Here is a 25,461-nt window from a genome sequence, read left to right on the forward strand (position 1 = left end):
TATTTCTGTATGCAGCAGTATTTCTGTAGATGTCATAGTGTCTGAGATATAAGAAAAAAAGTGAAAAAAATCACATTTAACTCGTCCCCTCTCCTCGAGTTCACCGACCACCGACCACCATCGGAAATTTTTGACACACATCATCCTAAATGAAAGGAAACAGTTTAAGTTTCCCATCATTTTCAAAACTCCAATATTTTTTTTTCTACTGATTGGCCGGCCCTTTTTAACTAATTTGACAGGAGTAATTTTCAACTTTCAAGAAAAAATAGTAATAATAAATTTTTTCCAGGAAACTAAGTAAGTGTGGCACCAGTGCGATCGTCGATGGTACCGTCTTATCGGCCTTGAGGCGTCGGTTCCTCGGTTCGCGAAACCGTTGTTCGTCCTTTTGTTTTCGTCGGATGATAAACGGCGCGGCGGACGGCGGACGGGAAGACGCGCTTTATCGCGCTCTCTCGCCGGATAAACCAGATTATTATTATGACGTTGTCGGCCGGTTGCGGAATATATGATGTTTGCGCGACCGCGAAATGACCAAACGGGCTAACCACTTCTAAGAACCGACCAGAAAGTTCAAAATCGATTTTTAGGTCAAAGCCCTACTGGACGAACAAGAATATATATAGGTATTTACAATCATATACTTATATGTAATGTAATGATGGCACAATCATATACTTATATCTAATATAATAAATTATGGCCAAATGGTTGACGGCCCACTCAGTGATGAAGTGTTTTGGTTTTTCCCCACATTTCCCCACATCCCCACAGAATCTGCATTTGCCGGTGTTTCTTAGCTTCAATCTACTGAAGTGTTCATTGAGAAGACCCTATTAAAAACCCCGTTACAATCTGAAGTTTGTTCTACCGCAACGTGGTATACTGATGCTTCCAAAAATAAAGCAGGAACAGAGATAAACGTATTTGGACTGAAAACTAAATACTCCGAACCAATGGGCATCTACCCCAGTATCCTTCAGGTAGACATATGCGCTATCGAAAGATGCGTACAACGTGATATTAGATAGGAACTATCGGGTACAAGAAATAGCCATCTTATCCAATAGACGGGCGATCAATTCAGTAAACATCACTTCGAAGTTGGTCAAAGAATGCCTAGAGAAGCTGAACAAATTAACTAAAGAAAATAAAGTCATCTTACTCTGGGTGCCAGAGCACCAAGGTATCGAGGGTAATGAAAAAGCAAGCGATCTAGGTAGAAAAGGAGCAAGTAATTCACTAACTATACCAGAATCTTTCTGCTTCCCAAGTGGAAACACACTTAAAGCGGAAATCAAGAACTTGAAAACTCCATCCGTAACCTGAAATGGAGATCCTCCAACGGTTAGGTTAGGTTTGAGTTAGGTTTGGTTTGGTTTGGTTGTAAGATTGTCTCGAAGTAATTGCTCAGAGGCTACAACCGGAAAAAATCAAAGATTTTAACATTATACCATTGCTTCTAGTTCTAGTAGGATACGGATGTTAAAATAGCCTTCGTTATTATCACTTTCTGACATGTTGCGTTTTATCTACTTTTACTTCCCTTTTCCATGTCCCTCGCTCTCTTCTTTTTCCATTTCTCTTATCCTTCTACAGCTTTTTTAAGTTCTAGTGAAATACCAATGGTAAAAAGTCTTCGTTTACTTTCTGACAATATTTTCTCATTAGCTGCTTTTTCCTACACCTATTTCCATCACTCGTCTTCTCCCATTTCTCTAGCTTCTGCTCTTTCCGCATTCTAGTAGGACCGGAATGTTCCCTTTTCCATTTCCCTCACCCTATTTTTTTATTTCTCTTGTTTCTGCTATTTCTGCTTCTTAGTAGAATACGGATGTTAAATAGTTGTTATTGTCTATGATATTATCACTTTCAGACTACATTTTGGTTTTTTATCACACAAATTCGGAGTAAGAACCAGAAATTCCTCCAAAATTGGGCAAAAGAGACACTACTTTTACATTTCGAAATATCACGATATAAACATTTTGGTATTTTTGTCAAACAAATTCAAAGGAAGAGTATCCAGAAATAGATAAATTAAGGTTGATTCTCACTATACCTTCCATATCAGCTCCCTTCCGTTTCCCTTCCGTTTACATAAAATATATTATATCATATAAATGAATTGGACAATGCACACTATCCGTTCCGTTTCCCTTCCATTCTATATCATTTCCTTCCATACATTAATTTGGCGGACGGACTGAAGCGTATCGGAAACAGCGTTGTCAAGTTCTTACATTTGTACTGTTAAAAGTTTTCTGATATTTATTTATTTTTTCACCTCTTAATTAAATTATTACCTTTTTCAAAAGATACTAATTCTTAAAATAAAACTTTCGTAATGATATAAATTGTACAATAAAAAGTATGGAACTGATACGGAACGGAAGCTTACGTATAGCGTCAATACAATAAAAAATACGGAACGGTTATGGAATGGAAACGGAAGGTATAGTGAGAATCAATCTTTAATCATAATGGCGTAACTAGTATCTCTGCACTTTACCATACAGAGTATTTTGTTCCCAACTTTTCTGAATTTTTCACCCTCTTTCAGCAATTTTTTACTTGTAAGTGGCATTTTCTCGTATGAATAATTAGAAATATAGGTCATGTACGAAGTGGCAATACTGCATCCCTTTTAGTCCTGTAACCATGGTAATATCAGAGATTAAAAAATTATACCGTGGGAAAATTTACGGTAAACAGGCAGTTCTAAAAAGTTTTCGAAAAATATACGGAGAAATTTAAAAGAAAATGCGCGATTTTCAACATCTTTTTTTTGCGAAAAAAACCTCATAGGCGTGTTCCTGGGGCCGAAATATACCACCCCTGAAAATATTTGCACTTATTTAAGACTCACCCTGTAACAACCTGTGTAAACAAGCTCTTACAACAATCATGGCAAAATGAACGGAAACGTTGTGGTAAGTAGTACTACCAGTACCTAGGGGCTAGGCTAGGCAGTGCCCCGAGGCCCTCAAGCTCAAGGGGCCCTCGAATCCTTACCACAAATCTCGATCGAACTGAAGTTTTGGAAATTTCTCCTATTTTCAAAATAAATATGACAGGGTGCAACCCCACTTTAATCATGACAACTCGGTTGAGAGAAATTCAAAAGTTATGCCTATGGAATTTCCCTAAATTCTTTCTGTAGGTTGGCAGTGTTGTCAATTTGACGGATAGTGATATGTGCGTTTTATGTGCAGTGTATTGAACGACATCAATAATTATGCATCCAAAACTTTACAAAAATGACACATCAATTTGGGCGAGGCGAGTAAAGTTTTAGCAGAGACCAAAGCAAAGTTGCAAATTTATCGAAATGATTTCGAATTATTCAAGTGCAAAGCCAGTGAAACTACAAGAAAATATGGTATTGATACCCATTTTCAAGAAAAAAGGCAAAGAAAAGTTAAAAAACATTTTGATGATATAGTTGCTGTTCACCGATTTCCAAACCGAGAAAAAATATTTAAAATTGAGATTTTCAATAATGTACTAGACACAGTAATATCTCAATTAGCTACACGTTTTATTGGTATGAGTGCGCAGTCTATCATATATTCGATTTTCTAACACCAACATTTTTATTACATGTTAATGAAGCAACTTTATTACAAGTGTGACGAATTCCAAAGAAAATATTCAGATATAATAGGCCCTAGTTTTTCACTTCAATTTACTAATATTTACCAACTAGTTTTATCTCAACTAACTCAAGCACGGACTGTTCACCAATTATGTAAAGAAATAATGAACAAATATGGAGTGCTAGAATGCGACCTAACGGAAGTATTTACACAGCAATGTTATTATTCTTTACAATTCCTGTCACTTCTGTAGCAGCTGAAAGGTCATTTAGCAAATTAAAAATAATAAAAAATTATTTAAGAAATAATATGGGCCAACTCGACTCCGACATTTATCGCTAATAGCAATTGAAAACAAAACCGCATCATGCCTGGATTTAAACGAAGTCATTGATACTTTTGCGAAAACTAAAGCTAGGAAAAAAACGTAAATATAATTGTTATTTAGTCAGTTGGTAGGCCTGACCTTTATATAATAAACCCTTGAATCTTCTCTATTTCGTTTTATTAGCCAAACCTACACCAAGTATTAACATTGGCGTAACTACAGGGAAACCCGGTACTGCTGGGCACCCCCCAGAGAAATTCTGAATTATGACTCTTGGCTAAGTATTAATTTTTATTTGCTTGTGATGCAATAAAAATGACGTTTTCTAGTTTTATTTAGTTAATATTATTTTTGTTGTGTTCAAAAATGTGTTAATTTTTATTTTTTTAGAAAATTTGTAGGTATTTAAGTAATCTACGGGAACACGGTTTGATAACCAAGTCTATGAAATTTATTGATAGAGAAATTCATGTAAACGTATTATTCAAAAAATGTGTTTTTAAAATTATTTTTCCTTTTTAAAAAACCAAAAGTGCTAGGCCCCCCCTGGTCTCAACCTCAGGCCCCCCCAGGCCCACACCAGGATAAATTGCTAGTTACGCTAATGAATATTAATTGTAATTTATGTTGTTACTGTTTAAATTTTTTATTACCTGCTGTAGGGCAGGTAATAAAAAAGTTAAACAAAAAAGAGCTTAAGAAGCTTAGCATTTTTAAAGTATTTGTATATTTCATATTTTTATTTGATAAAACCTAATCAGTTTACATAGCAGTGGGGCCCCATCTTTCAATTTGCCCCAGGGCCCTTGGTTACCTAGCTACGCCACTGAGTACTACAAAAAGTTTAAAGTAGTAAAATTTGCTTAGGGTTGTCGTAGTAATTGATACCGTTGTCGGGCAGGTTGTGACAATTTTGTAAAGTCACTATTAGGGGCGAAAATATGGCGGACGTGTATATGTGTGGAATTTGTGATTGTGCTAACACAGTATGACAAAATTGTTGCAGAATTTCGGAAAAATAGGACTCATAAGTGGGAATGTAAACAGTAAACAGTCTAAGAAAACTGACGTTGGAAACTATCACTTGGAGTCGTCCGCGACAGATCGATTCCTAAATACGAAAATACATTTGAAATTTCCACTTCGGCATCTAGTAATAATAACTCAGCAAGATCTAGGCCTTCGTCGCAGATATCGGATACAAAAAAATCTATTGGTATCGATAAAACTGAGGTTAATGTAAAAACACAAATGGAAATTTTTACAAAGCAAACACGAGCAACAACGATATCCTTTGGATCATGTTGTGTGTTGTGAGCTTACTGGTTGAGCAAAAAACGCTCTAGTCTCATAAATGCTCTAGACTCTAGACGATATTAGAGAAATATACAACGCAGAAAAGTTGAGAAGATTGAACAATTACAGGATAAAATTAGGCAACTGAGTGATGATCTTGATAATACTGAAAAGAAAATGTATTATCTCAAAATGGTACTCATGTATAGGTACATAGTATTGCGAGTGTGGATACATTCCAGGAGACTCAGGAGAAAAATGCTAGGTGAAATAATATAATGGTTTTCAATGTGGTCAAGAGCCAGTCCAGTGAAGTAGAGGAGAGGGTGAATTAATGATAAAGCCCAGATTCAATATTATATTATCGGCATTTACTACAAATATACAGGGTGGTCCGAACTGTATTCCGGAAACTTCAGCAGCATATTCTGCAGATAAAAATAAGTCAAAAAGTTCGTATAAATGTATGTCCTAAAATGCTTAGTTTCGGAGATACAGGGTGTAGAAGTTTCATTTTTATTTCGATTTTTTCCTAACAATTTATGAATTAATGTCAATATTTGCATGAAAATGGTGCATGGGAGTTTTTTGTGAAACGAAATTTGATTTTTATGTCAATATGACTTCTACTTGTAGAGAGCACCTTCTACATATTTTTTAACTGGTTTGAAGATTAATCAGTTTTCATCCGTACCTGTATAAAACTACTGAGTAAAAAAATATACATTTAAGACATTTTTTACGTATAGAATGTCTCTTGGTAAAAATCGCTGCGAATAATGGTTCTCGAGATATTTAGACTTAAAATTGTCAATACCTGTCATTATGTCATCATTGACATAAATAAAACATGTTGACTAAATTGCTATTAGACTGAAATCATAAATTTGAAATGTTTTTGTGCCAAAAGTTCAACAGAAACTGTTTTATCATCATTTTATCGAAAAAAAAAATATGATTAATTTAAAAAAAAACAAAAAGTTCCTAAATTTATCATTTCAGCACAGATAACACATAAATCTAATTATGTGTTATCTGTGATTTCAGTCAAATAACTATCTGTTTATCTTTTGTCAATAATGACATGTTTTAACGATTTCCATTCTAAATATCTTGAGAACGGTTGCTCGTAGCGGTTTTTGCTAAGAGACATTTTTTACGTAGAAAGTTACAGAAATGTACATTTTATTACTCAGTAGTCTTATACAGGTACGGACGAAAAGTTATTACTCTTCAAAATAGTTAAAACACGTCTAGGTGGCGCCCCCTACAAATAAGAGTCATATTGACATCAAAATCAAAAATCAAATTTTTCATGCCACAAAACTCCCAGACACCAATTTTCACCCAAATATTGACGTTATTTCATAAATTATTACGAAAAAATCGAAATAAAAATGAAACTTCTATACCCTGTATCTCCGAAACTAAGCATTTTAGGACATACATTTATAAGAACTTTTTGACTTACTTTTATCTGCAGAATATGCTGCCGAAGTTTCCGGAATACAGTTAGGACCACCCTGTATAGTGATAATCAAGCGAATGCAACCATTAACTCCTACAAAATTGGTTCAATGGTATTATAGGAATTGTTGATGCAACTCACATTTTGCTACATTTACTCATTTCTTCGCTACAAATCGAGCTACAAATATTAGTTAGCGTCAAGAGAAAACTCAGAAATTTTGCATTTGAATTGTACGAGGTTACTCTCTGCAATATGTATTGGTTAAGAGCGTATTGTAGTAATTATTACTACAAAAGTATGTTTATTACAATTTAGTATTTTAATTGCATTTTTACTACAATGGAACGGAAATATTGCCGACATGCAGATTACATTTTACTACAATCTTTGAGGAATGCTTAGTTGATATGCAGTTTATGACCCTAAATACTTCCATATTAAAACATTCTACAAAACTATGAACTGCTTCTGCGCTTCTGCAACTTTTTAACTACAAAAAATAGTAAATATTGTTACTACTTGTATTTGGCCCATATACCACTACATTCTGCAACAAAGGGTTTTACAATTGTAGCATTTTTTCCGAGCATATTTACAACATTTTTTCCGAGTAGTCTTCGGTATTATCACTTTCTGACAACATGTTGGCTTTTTTGCCACAGAAATTCGAAGGAAGAACTAGAAATTCAATATTGATTGATATTGACCAAAGTTAGAGAGACTACATTTTACATTTCAATAGAGCACGGATAAAAAAGATATTATGCAAATATCAAAATGATAATCTGCGGTTTAAAAATACGAAAAGCCCGACCTGGGCCAAAAGTCTCGACGAAACTTTTTATTAAAAGTGGGTGAAAGTTCAGATAGAGAAAGAAAGAGAACGGGAGATGAATGGGGAGGATATAAATTCGTGAGAGACTGCATTTATGAATGGAAGCGAAAGGAAAACGAGAAGAGAAAGAAGGAACCAAGCACAAACGTAGGGTGGCCGAGAGAGATGCAACATCTATAACGAGAAAATATATATGTATGTGGCGGTGCGAGTGAGACTGTGTGTGTGTTTCGAGTAATATGTAGTATAAAACGTTTCAACAGGTTGCACTTCGTAAACAGATCACGTTTGTCGGTCTTTTTATTACGCTTAATTCCGTTAAATATCCCAGTGTTTTTAATTTTTTACTTTGAGAATTAATCAAATTAGGGGTTTTTGATTTCGGAAAATACTCTACTTCTTTCGAAAACAACTATACCTAAAAAAGTTAATAAAATTAATTTATGATTATGTTATGTATTATTATTATGATTTACTGTTCGTATTCTCTTTACATTTATTTATTTTCACATCTAATTGCCTGTAATTTGAGACTTGTTTGGTTAATTTTAAATTATTAACATCTATACAATAATCTTAATGAAAAGTATGTTGAGTAACACAAGATTTATTGGCTCTACCATATCTTATATCATGATCTTATATAGTACTAGCGATTGTTCTTTAAATTTAATTAAAACTGATTTTCTAGTTTGCCCCAACATATTTTTTATTACAATCTTTACATGAAATCTCATAAATATCCAACCATTCCAGTAGTGGTGTTTTATCTTTAGGATTATCCGATCGTTCTTGTAATATATCATTAGTAGTGATGGGATAGAATTTTTTAGAATTTAGAATTATTATTATTAAATTATTGAAATAACCAATATCGCTCGATTATGAACCAGCGATGCAAGTGACGAGTTACGAGCGACGAACGCAAGCGATCCTAGAATGAAATAAATTGAAATCCGATTTTAATGTGACATACTCGATAAAAAGCCGGGCGAATTTTCTATATACATACATTGCAGGTATATAGGAAATTTATACGACGTTATCCATTGCGTATCGGAGAGACAAAATTTTACGACTTACATCCACAATGCATTGAAATAAACTAAATCAAGCGATCAAGCGAATTGCTCGTCACTTGCTACTTGCCATTCATCGCCGAAAGAATATTATGTGCTCTGCGCACGCAACTTACTGCTTGGCGTTACGAGTATAACAAGCGACGGAAAAAAACCGTATTTTTAAATACGAGCGATCTCTCGATTATTGAAATCGCTTGGAACTCGAGTACTCGATTATTGAAATTAATCGGTTTTTCACACCACGACAGTCTCAAAAATTCTTTTTAAACCACGGGATTAACCTCTATCAAAAGGTCTTGTTATTTTATCAACTAATGAAAAAGAATATTCATTACACTCAGCCACACAGAAGTTTGGGTTATAACGAGAGTCGAAAATACAAGTCATTAGAAAACTAAAAATAATCGATTTGATATTATCTGCCTTTATAGAATAATTGAAATTTATGAATTATTGCTAGTCAAACTTCTTTAATATTATATTCAATGATATACAGGGTGCGTCTTAAATAAGTGAAAATATTTTCAAGACTGGTAGATCTCGATAAAAAAAACATATTTTCTCTTTACCATTTTTAAGTCCAAAATAACCAAGTTATTTAAGTTTGAAAATTAAAAAAAATAATTTTTTTGGAAAAAATTTTAGAGCCACCGGATTTTTTCTGCATTTGCATCCCTTTTATTGCCGTAACCATAGAGTCAAGCCGTAACTATGGTAATATCTGAGATTAAGAAATTATACCGTAGGAAAATTTGCGATGAACAGGCAGTTCCAAAAAGTTTTCGAAAAATATACAGGGAAATTTAAAAGAAAATTCACGATTTTCAACATCTTTTTTTAGCGAAAAAAACATCATAGACGTGTTCCTGGGGTCGAAATATACCACCCCTGAAAATATTTGCACTTATTTAAGACTCACCCTGTATAACCAGAAAAAAATAGGGGGATAACATAGAAAAAGAAATGAGATCCTATCAAAAACACAGAATGTAAAAAAATGCAACAAAAACAAACACAATTAAATAAATACTATAAAAAGTTGTGAGATCTCTAATCGAAATTGTAGATTATTCTTTTATAATTATGGCGCCGCCGTGCAATTGCCAAGTCATTATAATTATTACAGAAATAAATATGTCTAATATTGTAGTTGTTTAGGCTTTCGCAGCCATCGTTTGAAGAAATGTTGTTTTTTCGGGTTATTAGGCCGTCGTCGATTGGAACTGGTTCCTAACGTTTCGCTAGCACGAGTGGCTAGCATCTTCAGAGGTGTGTTTGCTCCGACTGCTCACACTAGACTGATCAGTCTAGTGATCAGTCTAGTCCAGTGTGAGCAAACACACCTCTGAAGATGCTAGCCACTCGTGCTAGCGAAACGTTAGGAACCAATTCCAATCGACGACGGCCTAATAACCCGAAAAACAACATTTCTTTATGTCTAATATTGATACTAACAATTTATAACAAAATTATTAAATAGGTGCTTAAAGAGAAACTAAATAAAATAAAGTGATTTGCATGAGATCTCACAGCTCTTTAGAGTGGAAGAATTGTGTTGCGAGACTTGGCATTTTTTACATTCTATGTTTTTGATGGGTAAAAAATTAACCGGTACATTTCCAAAAACGACCGGTTTTAACATTTAACCCAAATTAACGCCAAACAAAATTTACCTTACCTCAACACGTCCCATTAGAGTAAATATCTTTTTAATCGAGCCCCGCAAGAAAAAATACTTTGTTTTGAACCCATTAAACTGCACTTATCTCCTCTGGACACTGATAAAAATAAAATACTGCAACTTTATAAAAGGTTACCTCCGATCACTAACGCAGTTTGTTTCAAAATGTATTCGAAGGTAGTTAGTTTGGTGTTTGCGGCATGTTTTTCTGTGGCTTTAACCAATAAATATCGTGAAAATTCGGAGGAATCTTTTGATAGAAAAGAGAGTGAGTTGTCGTCTTCAGTGTTTATAGAATACAAAAATCCTTTAATCGATATATCGAGCGGGAAGATCCAAGGACGAGTTTTGGAGACAGTGGATCAGCAAAAGGTTTACTTTGCATTTCAGGGAATCCCCTACGCACAACCACCTGTCGGAAATTTGCGTTTTAGCGTAAGGACTAATCCAAGACTTTTCTATTGCTCACATAAACCTTAGCCAAAAAAAACCTGAGTAACTATAGATAGACTGAAAACTATAGATTTATAATTAAATCACAAAAAAGAGGGTGTTTTGTGCTTCAAATTTTGAATTGAATTAAATGTCCTCCTTGAGCTTGAACAACATTTGAACAAGCTGGAACAGATTTTTAATTATTTTTATGATGTATTGTTTTCGATTTATGACGAAGAATGAAAAACTGTTGCATGTATCTAAAAATTTGTACGGAACCCTCGGTGGGCGAGTTCGACCCGCAATGTTGTTTTTTCAACAGAACATCCTATTTTTGAATTTAAAAAGCATATGTTATATCCGCCACATTTTTTTGAAGCATCTTGTATATAACAGTTTGAAAATGTGTTTCCCTATAACTTTTCTATTTAACATTTTTTAATAATTCTCAAAAAACAAATAAAATAATGAACTTCATAAAAAACTGGGTACCTATTCTGAATAACCAACAAAACATTCTTTTCGACAATGTCTGTAAATTGTATATGGTAAAATGAACCCCTTCAATCCGTACAACTAAAATGTAAGCTTGTTTTTAGTTCAACTTTTGTTTACTTGAAATCAGCTATGTAAGAAATATTTGTTTATTTAGTATTTGGAAAGCCTTTTCGAATAGTATGTCATAAACATTTTTCTACGGTGCATCCTTTTCGAGTTTTTCAACTTTAGAATAGCTGAAATCAAGGCTACTTTCGTTTAGCTGAAATCAGTTATAAATATAAGAAATATTTATTTATTTAGTATGGAAGCCCTTTCGAAGAGTATGTCGTTATTTTTTGGCGGAAATACATCCTTTTCGAGTTTTTCAAATTTAGAATTGCTGAAATCAGGGCTACTTTAGTTTAGCTGAAATCAGTTACATGAAAACACGTTTCTGTTTTTGATTCTAGAATTTTTTCTAAACATAGACACGCAAAAAATTTCTTGCAGAAGTGTACCATTTGCATTTATATTTATTGATATATATTGTAAAATACAGCAAGATTTTTTTGAAAAGTATTCAGCAATTGGAATTCGTAAACAGACGTGTTTTAGCTTACAGAGTGTTTTGATTGCTTTGGTTAGTTTTCTTTTGGTTTGGTTTGTTGGTTCATTTTTGTTTATTTTCATTTTTTCTCGGTACGGTATTGATGTTCTAAATTACTAGGTATCTAGGTTGCGGCGACTTTTTAAAAGGTTAGGAAAAATTATAAAAAAAGATGGTAAAAATTAAAAAGAAAACCGCAGCGTACGGCTGCTCGTCTGGTGAACAATAGGTGTAGGTTCATTTAATTATTTTTGCATATTGTTGGGCACCACTTAATTTAAGCCAATTTAAAGTGATATTTAAAAAATTAAGAAAATTACCACAGGTTAAAGATGTCCAGTAATGATATATCTCAAATTAAAACAACAAAATTTAATAAAAAACTATGTACATTTATTAATAATTAAATAACTCCAGTTTGAAAGTGAATTAAAAGGTCATTTAAAAAAACAATAAATTAATATTATATTGATATAGCGAAACTTAAATTAAATATTACTAATATAAATCATCAAACGTAATCATTTGTTTAAGTTTCATCAAAAAAGAGGTTTCAATTAAGGTAAGTTTCAGTAGAAAGTTAAGAAAAAGGCAAAAAGATTCTAAAGCAAAACGTAAATTAGTACTTAGCTTTTGCTCTGAAGCTGTAGTCAATCAGTGTTGATTTGGTGTCGTACTGGGGCCCATATCCATTACGTAACTGCTTCAAACCATCAGAAAATTTGTCAATTTCACACCAGCCTCCAACAGGGAACCTTCACGGAACCATTCATAAAAACCAAAAACTGCTCAAAACTTCGGCTCAAAAAAAAACTACTGCTAAATCTTCTTTAAAAAACTCGTCCAAAATGTTCTCAAAAAACTTCTCTTTTCCAAAACGAAAGTTGCTCCCAAAATCTACTCCAAAAAATTACTCCAAAAAACTCCCAAAATGTCAAATCTTCCCCTTAAGTTGGTAAGGGACACACCTATAATAAATGATTTTTTCTCTAAGTATATGAAAGAAAGTAAAAGAAAAAACTATAACTTACTCGCAGGGCTATTCTCCGTCACATACGATGTACCAAAAAAACTTTTCAAAGAAGACGAAAACCACCCTGGGACTTCACCAGTGGTTGAAATGGAAGTGTCGAAAAATCCGAATAAAATGTTAAAATTCTGCCAGAGATTATCTTCTGACGACAAAAAGTAAATACACACCAAACTGTGCTCGAAATAAGGAAACTTCAGGAAAGTTATTAATAACATTTAAAGAAAAATTTAAATAATAATATAAATGGCAACCCTGCGCCACCACATCAAACGGCATTCATGGTACTACCAAAATTGCAGCGGTACCGACTAGGGATGGTCATTATTTGCTTAAATTCTGCTAGAGATGTAGCGCAAAAATAAGAAATTATTTTAGGCTGCTACAAGGTTCATAGGTTCATACCTTCACAAAAAAAAGTTTAGAATGTAAAGCAGGAACACGTTTTTATGTAACTGATTTCAGTTATTCTAAAGTCAGAAAAAAGAGAATGGCGCATTTCCGCAGAGATTTTTTTATGATTTTGAGTTTGGGGAGGCTTCTATACCGGGTGCGTCTCAAAAGTGGCTCACCCATAGAGCTTTTTTATTTTTTCAGCTAAAAAACGAGATTTGGTGTGTTAGTATATGACATAAATTAGGATTGATTGACGTATTCAATTGTTTTCGGTCACTTCCTGTTTCACCGGAAATGACTACAACTTTTGATTTTTAAATGGCACCCTCAGTATTTTTTTTACTTTATTCAATAGAAAATAACACTCTGAATAGAATGACATGTCATATGTCAAGTTTTGACATTTTCGCATAATATGGTTTATTTGAAATTATAACTGGCGCACGGTGGGGTATTAGCATGAAAAAGGTGATCGAAATTCGAAAAATCAAATGTGTTTAAGATTTCCCAAAAAAAGATAAATGATAAATTAAATCATGTCTGCCATGAATGGCGTTGCTATAGGTGTGTTTAGTTGCATTCATTTGTTTCAACGATGTTTAAAATTATAAATTGTTGTTGTTCTTGTGCTCTTTTTACGTTTATATTATTGTTTTGATTGAAAATGGCTGCAGGCATGTATGTGTAGAGCAAGCTGCAGGTATGTATTCTACAAAAACGTATTATTTATTTTGATATTCTCTATACTAACGATTTTTTTTGCAACTAAAAGTTAGGCGTTCAGAAAATTTGATTAAGTTTGTGACATTTTTATTATACTTAGAGATTAAGTTGCGCATTTCGAAGAATTCAGCATATTGTCTATATAAGTTTTACTTGGTGAACATTGGGCTTTCATGCAGTAAAATAAAATACTGCGACTTTTTGCGACTTTGCTGATAAAATGAGAAAAACGTTCTTGGTTTCCTCTAATTTGCCAATTAGTGATATACTAATGCGAGGTGTAAACCGCGACGGCATTGTTGTGTACAAAGTAATCGCATTAGTACGATTAGCAGTATAGCACAATTTGGCATTAGTAGCGACTTTAGTGGTATGGGCATTGCTCGCAGGTCAGTCGTAGCATTAGTAGTATTAGTTGCGATATTACTACTGGCATTAGTGGCATTGACCGTGGAAACACTGGAACAGTGATTTTCCTTTCTTTTTTTTAGAATCGACGAATTATCCTTTATTTTGTTCATATTATTTCCTCTTTAATTGAAAATAGCAATAATTTATATCAGGTCTACATAAAAAAATTTCGATCAACTATCTGTGTCAAATACCCCACTGTGTGGCGGTTCGTAACGAAAATTTGACTCGAAATAACAAGTGTGTGATATCAAATTATTAAAAAAAAATGCTTTTTGCAAATATGCTAATGAGCCACCCTCGTTCCATTTGAAAAAATTGAGATACGATTTAGGCATTTTTTAACCGGCCAGGACAAGACACTAAAAATATTAGACGATCAAATCTATTTTTCCAAGGCTCCTTGATTAAGAATTAATATTTTTGACATAGCACTCTAGATTGAAACTTAAAATACATTTTTTTATTAAGCGAGAATGTCAAAAGTTGACATATGATACGTCATTCTATTCAGAATATCTTTTTCTATCGAAAAAGTAAAAATATACCGTGGGTGCCATTTAAAAACCAAAAGTTGTAGTAATTTCGGGTGAAACAGAAAATGACCAAATTTCAATTAAATGCGTCAATCAATCCCAATTTATGTCATATACTAACATACCAAATCTCGTTTTTTTATCTAAAAAAATAAAAAAGTTATAGGGGTGAGCCACTTTTGAAACGCACCCGATATACTGGATGTTTTGTTGTTTTTTTTATAAGTAATTACAAGTAAAAAAAAGTTCACCCTAGTTTTTTTTTGTAAATCGTTCTCTTATGTTTAAAATACGATTAGAATAAAAAATTTAAGATTTTTTTCATTATCAGGAACCATTACCACCAATAAATTGGAATGATACGCTACTAACCGTACAGGATGGGCCCCGCTGCATTCAGTTTATCTCCATAGCTGGATCAGAAGATTGTTTATATCTAAACGTATTTACACCCAAGGTACAACAGAAACGCCACCAAAAAATACAATCTAAATTTTCGATAATTTTACAATTCTGGAACATTTCCCAAATTTTAAAATAACAATAATTAGAAACTATTTTGTAATTTTTATTTTTTAATTGCGTATATGACGATTTTCTAATAAATATTGTTCTAGTTACCACGAAAGGACGTAAAGGAACAAAACAAAGATCTGCTGTTACCTGTCATGGTGTGGGTTTATGGTGGTACATTTGTTAATGGGGAAGCTACCGTCAAAAGTTTCAGCCCTGACTATCTAATTGAAGAAGATGTAATTATTGTCACCTTCAATTATCGAGTAGGAGTATTTGGTAAGGAATAAGATACCCAATGACCTAAATAGTAAGATGTCATTCAAGATACCTCCTATAAGTGATATTCTAAATAAATAAATCAAAGTCAGGATACTTTTACACTACTATTTTTCACACCATTTATAACTCAAGAACGTCTGGGCAGATTTTAATAATCCCTGATATGTTGGATATTCGCTCAGTCTCGAATAGCAGAATAACTATTAAAATATAGGAAAAATTGTCGGAAAATTCACGAAAAAAATTATACAGAAAATTAATTTTTAAATAAATTACTTATGGAACTCCGCCATTGAGAGCTCATGTCACGCACACTTATAGCTGACTTTAAATAATTGATGATTAAAAGTGCACTTTTGCGATAAATTATTATATCGAGGGCTTTATAAATTTTAGGTAAAAAAAATTGTATGTGCTCTATGTGCGCATATTTGAAGTGAAACTTTTTCTTACTTCCGTCTGTCTGTCTGTCCGTCTGCCCGTTTGTCCGTCTGAGACCAGATGCCAGATACCTGAGATTCAGGTACCTCTATCCACGTGCCCAGTTTGGTTCCAATCAACCCATAATTAAGAAAAATCCTGATGATTTCATCCATTTAGATGCATTGGTTCGAAACGTCGAGAGCGTCATCCAGTAGCCCGTCCCCAATTATGCCGACCCACATTTTTCTTCAATATCAAATCCTTACTCCAACCCTGATGAACATGTAAACGAAACGTCGTATCCAACTTCACATCAACAATTTCATCAACATCAACTTTTGACGTTTCTAACGCCAAAACTAACTGTCACCGTGACACGTGACACGGTAAAATGCGCCTTGGTCCAATCCATCGATATATCATATTCATGGTGCACGAAACGTCCCCAAAATACTACAACCATCTCCATTTCGAGTTTCAACCCCCTAGCTCACATAGGGCACGAGTTACAACGCCCCTCTCGCGTCTCGTGTGTCACGGACGTCCCGGCCTTCAATTTTTACTCCCATCGCGGGTACAGAAGTTTTACTTCAAAAAATAAAAAATCGACCAAGAAAATCGACAACTTAAAACTGTCATCTAAAATAGCTCTAAAACTATTCATTTTTAGTAAGCGTTCAGCGACCCAATGTGAGTACATAATAATTAGTAAAAATCCTCAACTGAGGGCAGGAGACACAAGAGCGCTGGCGCTTACTGCCAGTTGACCTTAAGAAAATTGTAATTTATTTTTATAATTGAGGAAAAATGATTTTTAAAAAACGTAGTTTAAAATTCGAAAAAACTATTTTTTTCGAAATAGATTTGCGTGTTTGGAAACGTTCCATCCTTTTTTAATATTTCCATAATTAGTGTTAATTTTTGACAAGTTTTATGTCAATTTTTAGTAATTGACGTCTGACCTCATCAAAATTATCATCGATTGTCATTCTCCAGCCGTCTTTGACGCCGTTTTTTTTTCGATCACACGGTTCTTATTGCTATATTGCAGGTTTCCTGAGCACTGGAGATTACGCTGCTACAGGAAATTGGGGTCTAAAAGACCAAATCCTGGCTTTAAAGTGGGTTAAAGAAAATATCCAAAAATTCTCAGGAGATCCAGATAAAATAACTTTGTTTGGTCAAAGCGCAGGCGCTGCATGCGTCTCTTTACTAATTCAAAGTCCTCTTGCCACAGGTATATGTTTATTTTTAGAAAAAAAAGCCAAATAATTTCTTTTTTTTTCTGTTAGGCTTGTTTCACGGGGCTATAATGCAAAGCGGAAGCGCTCTAAATTCTTGGGCACATGCCCAGTTTCCAAGAAAATCTGCATTCGCTATTGGGCGACTTTTAGATATCAAAACAAACGACTCCTCTGTTTTGATCGAGCAGCTAAGAAAAATCGACCATAGGACTTTGCAAACTACATCTACGTCCACTAATTTAGGGGTAAGTGTAGTAACCGGGTGCATCTCAAAACTGGCTCACCCCTTTAACTTTTTTTATTATTTCAGATAAAATAACGAGACCTTGTACGTCAGTATATGACATAAATCAGGATTGATTGACAAATTTAATTGTTTTTGGTCACTTCCTGTTTTAACGGAAATGACTACAACTTTTGATTTTTAAACGGCACCCTCGGTATTTTTTTACTTTATTCGATAGAAAATGACATTCTGAATAGAAACGGTAAATTTCTGGTAAAACAGGAAGTGACCGAAAACAATTGAATACATCAATCAATCCTAATTTATGCCATATACTAACATACCAAATGTCGTTTTTCTATCTGAAAAAAATAAAAAAGTTATAGGGGTGAACCACTTTTGAGACGCACCCGGTATAATGTATAAGGGATAAAACATTATAACTTCTTCCCTCTACGTTAACTACGCGTAACGCGTATCATACGATCGAAAAAACGGGTAATGAAAATACATTAAATAAATTATACTGTATAATCGAAACAAAAACGGCGTCAGAGATGGCTACGAAATGAAGATCGCTATCATTTTATATGTAAATTTATATGGGAAATGTCATCGATCGTCATTTCCTAGACAATTGGACGCGGTTTATTTTTCGATAATACGGTATTAGGTACAACCTGCATGAAAAAACACACATTGTAATTAAATAATATTTCTTCCAGGAAACAATTTTTCATAATCCCTTAGATGGCTTGGTATTTGCCCCCACTGCAGAAGTACATCATCCCGGGGCAGTTTTCGCCAACAAAAGTCACGAAGCATTAAAAGACGGAAATATTAATCGAGTACCCATCATAATAGGGTTTAACTCACAGGAAGCGATTCCATTTGTTGATGGTAATTCTTTATAAAATAACTTTGTATTAAGATAAATAATTAATTCTAATTTTAAATTATTGACGTATTGTCTATAATACTGATAATCAGTAACCAAGAATCAATTCTGGGACATTATTCAAGACAGTCTCTAACCACAGCCTGTTCACAACCAGCCTGTCGACTATGGAAATGGTCGTATTTGCATGGAAATCTGCATACCTATTTATTATATTTATTTTTTTTATATATTCACTTATCTTATGTAACAAATCGGGTCTTGAACTTCATTTAACACTCGCGTCGGCCTCGCGTCGTTTAAAAAAAGCTCGATTTGGTGTGGTCATGTCTACAACAAAAAAGTAGGAGGTGACACGCGGATTCTCAAAAAGAAGCAAAGATGACCAGCTGGTACTGAATAAACTGTGCTTTAAGTTATAATTCAATGCTGTAAAGAAAATAATTGGGAGCTGGTATGAATCATAAAGCATCATTTATAAGCGATACCAATTAAACTTTTAGTTACGTAATCGAGGGCGCAATTTTTAAATTCATTGTTGCCAACCATGGGCATATTCGGCGTCGGGCTGACTAATTGGAATTTCAATTTCTCGCTGGGAATTCAGGTGGTAGCTCTGCTGTAAAAAATGTCAAGTTGCCACATTTATTTATTTATTTATTTCCTGATATTGTCATTCGTTTTGACACTTTTGTTTCGTATTACGAGTTTTTGGGTTAAATTAATAGTGTTGTGATACTTTAAACTTAAAAAATTTTACTAGCAGACCTTGCAGTCTAACACTGTTTTTTTAGAACCTCTTTTAGGGAAGTGTACAAGATACCTTAATAGCCGTTGCAAAAAGCTCATCCCAACCTTATTAGAACCTTTTGAACGGAAAGCGATAGTAATGGTCCTTTATGTCCCTTAAATGTTGTTAAAGAGTGAGATAAATATATTTATTATTAATTTATTTTTGTTTCCTAAAAAATCCTTTTCTATATAAAATATACAGGATGACTCTTTTTTGCTTTCAGTTTTAAAATACCTGAAGCCATACCTCGCAACTTACGATCTATTCGCTACTCGTTTAGTGACAGACAGTTTAAACATAAAATCCTTTATTATAAAGCTGGTGTTGGCCAGGCTGATACGTTTGAAGTACTTCGGATTGATACCTATTGTATTCTCAACTAGCCAGCTAACCCAAGTATGAAAACTATTGTAAAAAACAGAAAAAAATGTCCATAAAGTTTGTTTCAGACGACCAGTTCGTTAGACCTATCTACGAATATGTTAGACAATCGTCGAAATATAATCCAGCGTATTTTTATATTTTTTCATACGAAGGACCTCTCGGTGTGGACGGCAAGAAAAGAAACCAACCAGGTTAGTATACCTGCGTCACACTTCACACTCCACGTTCCAATAAATTTAAAAGTTTTTATATTCAGAATATCTTTTCCAGGTGTAGGGCATTCTGAAGATAACAACTACCTATGGAACAGAGATACTAACATTAAAAATCCTCCAACAGAAGACCTATTAACCAGGAAGCGTCTAGTAAAATTCTGGACTAATTTTGCAAAAACAGCGTAAGCAAATAATCCAGGTACCTTCAAAATTCTGTAATAATTTCATTAATTTTTCAGAAATCCTACACCAGAATTCGATCCGATACTACAGAACGTCACTTGGTCACCAACTAACATCAAAGGAATGGTGTACCTGAACATCAGCTCGAATTTGCAAATGAACACCGATTTTTCGAAATACAGTATTAAATTTTGGAACTTCATTTTCAACTCGTACGGAGAACAACCATATGATACGTACTAGTATTTATAAATGTCTTATTATTTCAAAAAAAATAAAACTAGTAAAAACGAACTATGCAAAATGCAAACCATCTTTTATTTTTAATTTTGTTTTAGGTATCTATTTTAGTTACCAGTCGTAGAAAAATTACTACTTAAAAAGATTAGTTGTCATTCTATTTAAATAAACAAATAATATATTAACAACTGCAGTTTTTTTCATGTTTTACGGAAGATTGCAAAAATTATTTTAGAGGGTAATATGATGTACTTACGATTAGTGTAGGAATATCCAAAAGTTCGAACTTCACATGATCAGCAACAAACCGTGAACATTCTTCCCAAGATTCTATCTCTGAATAAGGAAGAGTAGTTGGTCGAATAGTTGTACAAACCATTTTCTGAAAACAAACATCTATTATTAAAATATGGTAGGTACTAGTGATGAACAAATGCAAGACAACTAGTAAGTATGCCATTCGAAAGTGTCAAAGTATATAAAATATAAAGTAATTTAAATGTTTTTTTTCACTCATAGAGTACCACCAACATAGCAGCAGATATGTTGTAATGTTGTTTATATTACAAAGACAAAAACATTTTTAAAAAAGTATCAGAATATTTATTAAAATAGAAAATTAGGTAGATTATTTACAGTAATCGCACACATATGTTTCGGCGTCATATCCAGCACAATCTGAGTGTACTCATGATTTGCATGTGAGGCACTGAACCCACTGTTCTTCCCTTGTATATTTCCTTCGCCAAAAATAATCGACTCCTGATCTTCTGGCTCTCTATTTAAATCAAACTCTGGAGCGAGTTCTGAGGAGATCGAAATAATTCAGCTTGCATTGGATTCACTAATTATTCCCGTCTTGTGATTTTTGCTAATGTTGCTCTATATCCCTCCTACAATAATTAAGATCAGATTAAACAAATCTATCGACGTTATATAACATATACGACGTATATGTTAAAATATATCTTGGGTTACAGTGCGTGCTGAACCACAAAGTCAACCTTCAAGTGCAACATGAAGACGCTATAATCCGAAAAAAATGTACCGGGTGTTTGTCAAGTGGCTCACCCCTATAACTTTTTTGTTTTTTTCAGGTAAACTTAACAGTAAAACTTTTGATTTTTAAATCACACCCTCAGCATTTTTTTTCTTTATTCAATAGAAATTGTCACTCTGAATAGAATAACATATCATATGTCATTCTTATGCCAAAATCGTTTTTAAATTTCAATCTAGACTGCCATGGCTGTGTTAAAAACACTAATTTTTAATAAAGGAGCATTGGACAAAAAAATTCCAAATTCGATTTTAATCAAATCTCGTTTTTTTTTAAATGGACTGAGAGTGGCTCATTAGCACATTTGGAAAATGCATTTTTTAAGAATAATTTGATACCACACATTTGGTATTTTTGAATTGTCGTTAGGAACCGCATGTTACATACAACTTCAAATAAACCATGTGAGAAAATGTTAAAAGTTGACATGATATATGTCATTCTATTCAGAGTGTAATTTTCTATCGAATAAAGTAAAAAAATAACGAGGGTATCATAGGGTATCATTTAAAAATCAAAATTTGTAGTCATTTCCGGTGAAAGAGGAAATGACCGAAAACCAACTACAACAACTACAGTGCGATTCTGTAAGCATATTTCCTGCCTAATGACTCATCAATCGTATACAAATAACATAGGCTAGGCATGAAATTTCTTGCTACGCAGCTTACAGAATCCCACTGCTGAATCAATGCCGTCTCTAATAGAACAGCCTTGGGGCGAGATTTATGACGTCACGCTAGTTAGATACTATGGATTAATAAATATGTTGTAGAATACATGGAAAACATAATTATTCCTCAGATTTTTGGTTTGTATTTTAAAAATTATATAGTTCACATGAAATATACATAATATACAATTAATAACTACAACATATATACCTATTTATAGTAATAAATACTTTGGCAAATAAACTATGAACCATACAAATGCAGCAAATGTTTTACAATATACAAATAATGTATTACATAAGATATTGGGTAAAATGTAAATATATTTTAAATTTTGGGGTTTGAAAATCGATCTAATTTAACAAAAAACATTCAATATCTACTAATAGTGATGTATTATTATTTGCATTCACAAAATTTATATATGTATATTTTGCAAGTATCAATGTTCGAAAAATTATATTTACAAATAATACAATATCATCTAAAAAAAGGCGTCAGCGATGGCTATGAAATGAAGATCGCTGGCATTTTATATGTAAAATTATTCTAAAATTTTTGATTTTCTTGGGATTTTTAGATTCGGGAAAAACGCTGATTTAAGTTTTCATTTGGGTTTTCATTATTTTTATTTGTTTAAAAAAAACGTTTTGGCTAACTATAGCCTTCATCAGTGTTGTGTCATATGAAAAAAATAGTGTCGAATATAATCCAAAAAATTACATATGAAATATTCACACCACATAATGTTTACTGCAATTAATAAACTAATATAAACTTACCAAAAGATGACCACATATTTTTTAGAATTATTATTCTTAACAGTAAAACTATCTACATTGACTATGGAGACTATGGAGTACGCAGTAAACATTATGTGGTGCGTGGTGTGAATATTTTATATGTAATTTTTGGATTATATTCGACACTATTTTTTTTTCATATGACACAACACTGATGAAGGCTATAATGTTAGCCGAAACGTTTTTTTTTAAACCAAATAAAAATAATGAAAAACCAAATGAAAACTTAATCAGCGTTTTTCCCGAACCTAAATCCCAAGAAAATCAAAAAATTTAGAATATTTAGAAACAAGGTTCAAGAATATCAAATTTTCCAAGATTGTAAAATTCTAGTTAATTTTTTTATGTATACAATTGTTTAGAGAATGTCATCGATGTTCATTTCCAAGCCAACTAGACGCCGATTTTTTTTCGATGATACGGTATAATATAAAATAAAATGTAAATATTAAATAAAATGTAAATAACATTCGACCAATTAAAACAAAGAAATATGAATTTCTTAGTATTTTTAGTAACACCTTTATTCTTAAAACTTAATTTTGTATTGCAAATATACCAATTTTATTGTTATTTTATTCATATTGTATTCAGCCATCACTTAAATATTTGATATTAATTTGGTATTATAAATAATCGACACTATTCAGTAAAAATTACTGAACAAATAGGTATATGTTATGCTTTACATACATTATATTATCAAACAAAAACACATTCTTCTTTTAAACTTTATCATTCTTGTCTTTACAAAAATCTTTTTTAATTTTGAACTCAAAATAATAATCTTTTTCATGATCTTTAATACACATATTCTTTATTTTTCCCTAGATCATAATACCTACTTACGTGTTTATCTTACGTGTTTGAATCTATCGAAGCTGAACCAACAACACTTGGAGTGGAGATTCCACAATATGAATAAAATAAACATAATTGTCCAGTTTTCTTTAATACCATTCTGGGAGAATATTATTTTTAAATTTATTAAGATATTTTCAATAGAATTGTCTTGATTTATAACTCGTACCCACTTTTCTTGCTCTTCCGGATACTTTAAGCTGCCTAGTATAACTATCCTTTCCACCAGGAACACAACAAAGATGAGGCATAGCTCCAAAAACACACTCCACTTAAGCTTTATTGATGAATTGTTGAGTCTTAAAAAACACACACAAAAATCACGATAAATAAAAAATTTATGGGCACTTTTAGGTTAAAGCACTTAACAAAACGTGTAATATTTCGTATTTTTTATGAGAAACAGATTGACCATCATAGTAACCATATATCTGGTAGTACTTTATGTCACTTAAACACCAAAATAATTAGTTTTTTGCACTACAATAACAAATAATACCAAAAATCAACCGACAAAATATGAATACAGAATCTAACCCAATATCTAAGTATGTACAGCTGATGAAGTAAACAAAAGTCCGCCCGTAGGCTGATCTTTTATAGGCATTGGCTGAATAACTAACCTAACCTAACCTAGCCAATTAATCCTGTGGCCGTTGCGGGTAGCAAATTAGGCACACTAAATAATTAAGTCATTTAATTAACTCGATCAATTGTTACAAACTAAACAACTATTACAAAACATAAGAATTCGGTTTCTTGGCGCGAAACGTGAATGTTGAAGGTCCAATCGCTATCCACAGAATAATCCTTCTTCTTCCCCGATTGACAGATATCAGCTGGGTGGCGATTCAAGGTTGCTACTCTCCTCCCGTGGAGCCAACCAATCTGTGGCGGGCCCTTGCTACCTTTGGAAGTCCGCCACAGGGCTCCCCCCCAGCGAGGAACCCACTGGTTGTGAACGGTTCTGCTGGCATACGTTGAGCAGCAAACGGTTGGCGTATGAATGTTCCTCCGCCAGTTGATGAGATGCTGGAACATATGCTGCCTTCAGTCGATCCATGGAGACTCGTTGGGGAACATTCTGGACGTCCACCGTTAGGAACTTGTCATCTCGTTCCACAACTTTGTACGGGCCGCTATATGGAGGTGTCAATGGAGGCTTCACCTTGTCGTTACGTATGAAGACATGTGTAGTCGTCTGTAGGTCGGGATGGACATAGGCGGTGCGAACTGAGTGGTTGCTCGTTGGTACAGGCCTCAATGCTCCCATGGTCTCACGGAGTCGTTGAACAAATCGGTGTTCGTCAGTTGGGGTAGCACTTGGAACAAATAGCTGTCCAGGGAGGCGAACTGGTGCACCAAACACTAAATCGGAGGCTGTACAGGCGATGTCCGGTTTGAAGGTGTTCCGTAGGCTCAGCATGACGAGGGGAAGAGCTTCGGCCCAGGATACGACATCAGCAGCGACGAGTGCAGCCTTGAGGGTTCGGTGAAAGCGTTCGATACATCCATTTGATTGTGGGTGATAAGCAGTCGTCTTTATGTGCTGTACTCCAAGTGCTGTGTTAAGCTGGCGGAACAACTGGCTCTCGAATTGTCTGCCTCGGTCTGTAGTAATGGTCGCTGGTACACCAAAGCGGGATATCCATCCTTCGAGGAGCTTTTGTACCACTACTTCAGTAGTTATCTCACGAATAGGGATAGCCTCAGGCCATCTCGTAAATCGATCAATGATCGTGAGCAGGT

General features: G+C 33.7%; 2 protein-coding genes across 2 annotated transcripts in view; one reads left to right on the plus strand and one right to left on the minus strand.

The window, feature by feature from the left end:
• The window catches only part of LOC115888920 (dynein regulatory complex subunit 7), a 246,123-nt gene that overhangs the window by 215,135 nt on the left and 5,527 nt on the right, over positions 1-25,461 (minus strand). The window contains exon 2 of the mRNA XM_030908808.1: positions 20,571-20,696. Coding sequence (XP_030764668.1) covers positions 20,571-20,696 — 126 coding nt within the window. The remainder of the gene's footprint in view (positions 1-20,570; positions 20,697-25,461) is intronic.
• On the plus strand, positions 10,440-20,426 carry LOC115888921 (carboxylesterase 4A-like). Its single transcript, XM_030908809.1, has 10 exons — positions 10,440-10,730; positions 15,245-15,370; positions 15,531-15,705; positions 17,183-17,368; positions 17,424-17,620; positions 18,327-18,501; positions 19,516-19,688; positions 19,732-19,867; positions 19,947-20,073; positions 20,131-20,426. Exons 1-10 carry the CDS (start codon positions 10,461-10,463, stop codon positions 20,315-20,317), a joined length of 1,752 nt encoding a protein of 583 aa, XP_030764669.1. The 5' UTR covers positions 10,440-10,460; the 3' UTR covers positions 20,318-20,426.

This window comes from Sitophilus oryzae, unplaced genomic scaffold (genome assembly GCF_002938485.1).
Source record: "Sitophilus oryzae breed Bouriz unplaced genomic scaffold, Soryzae_2.0 scaffold_809_pilon_pilon, whole genome shotgun sequence".
In the NCBI taxonomy this organism is placed as follows: domain Eukaryota; kingdom Metazoa; phylum Arthropoda; class Insecta; order Coleoptera; family Curculionidae; genus Sitophilus; species Sitophilus oryzae.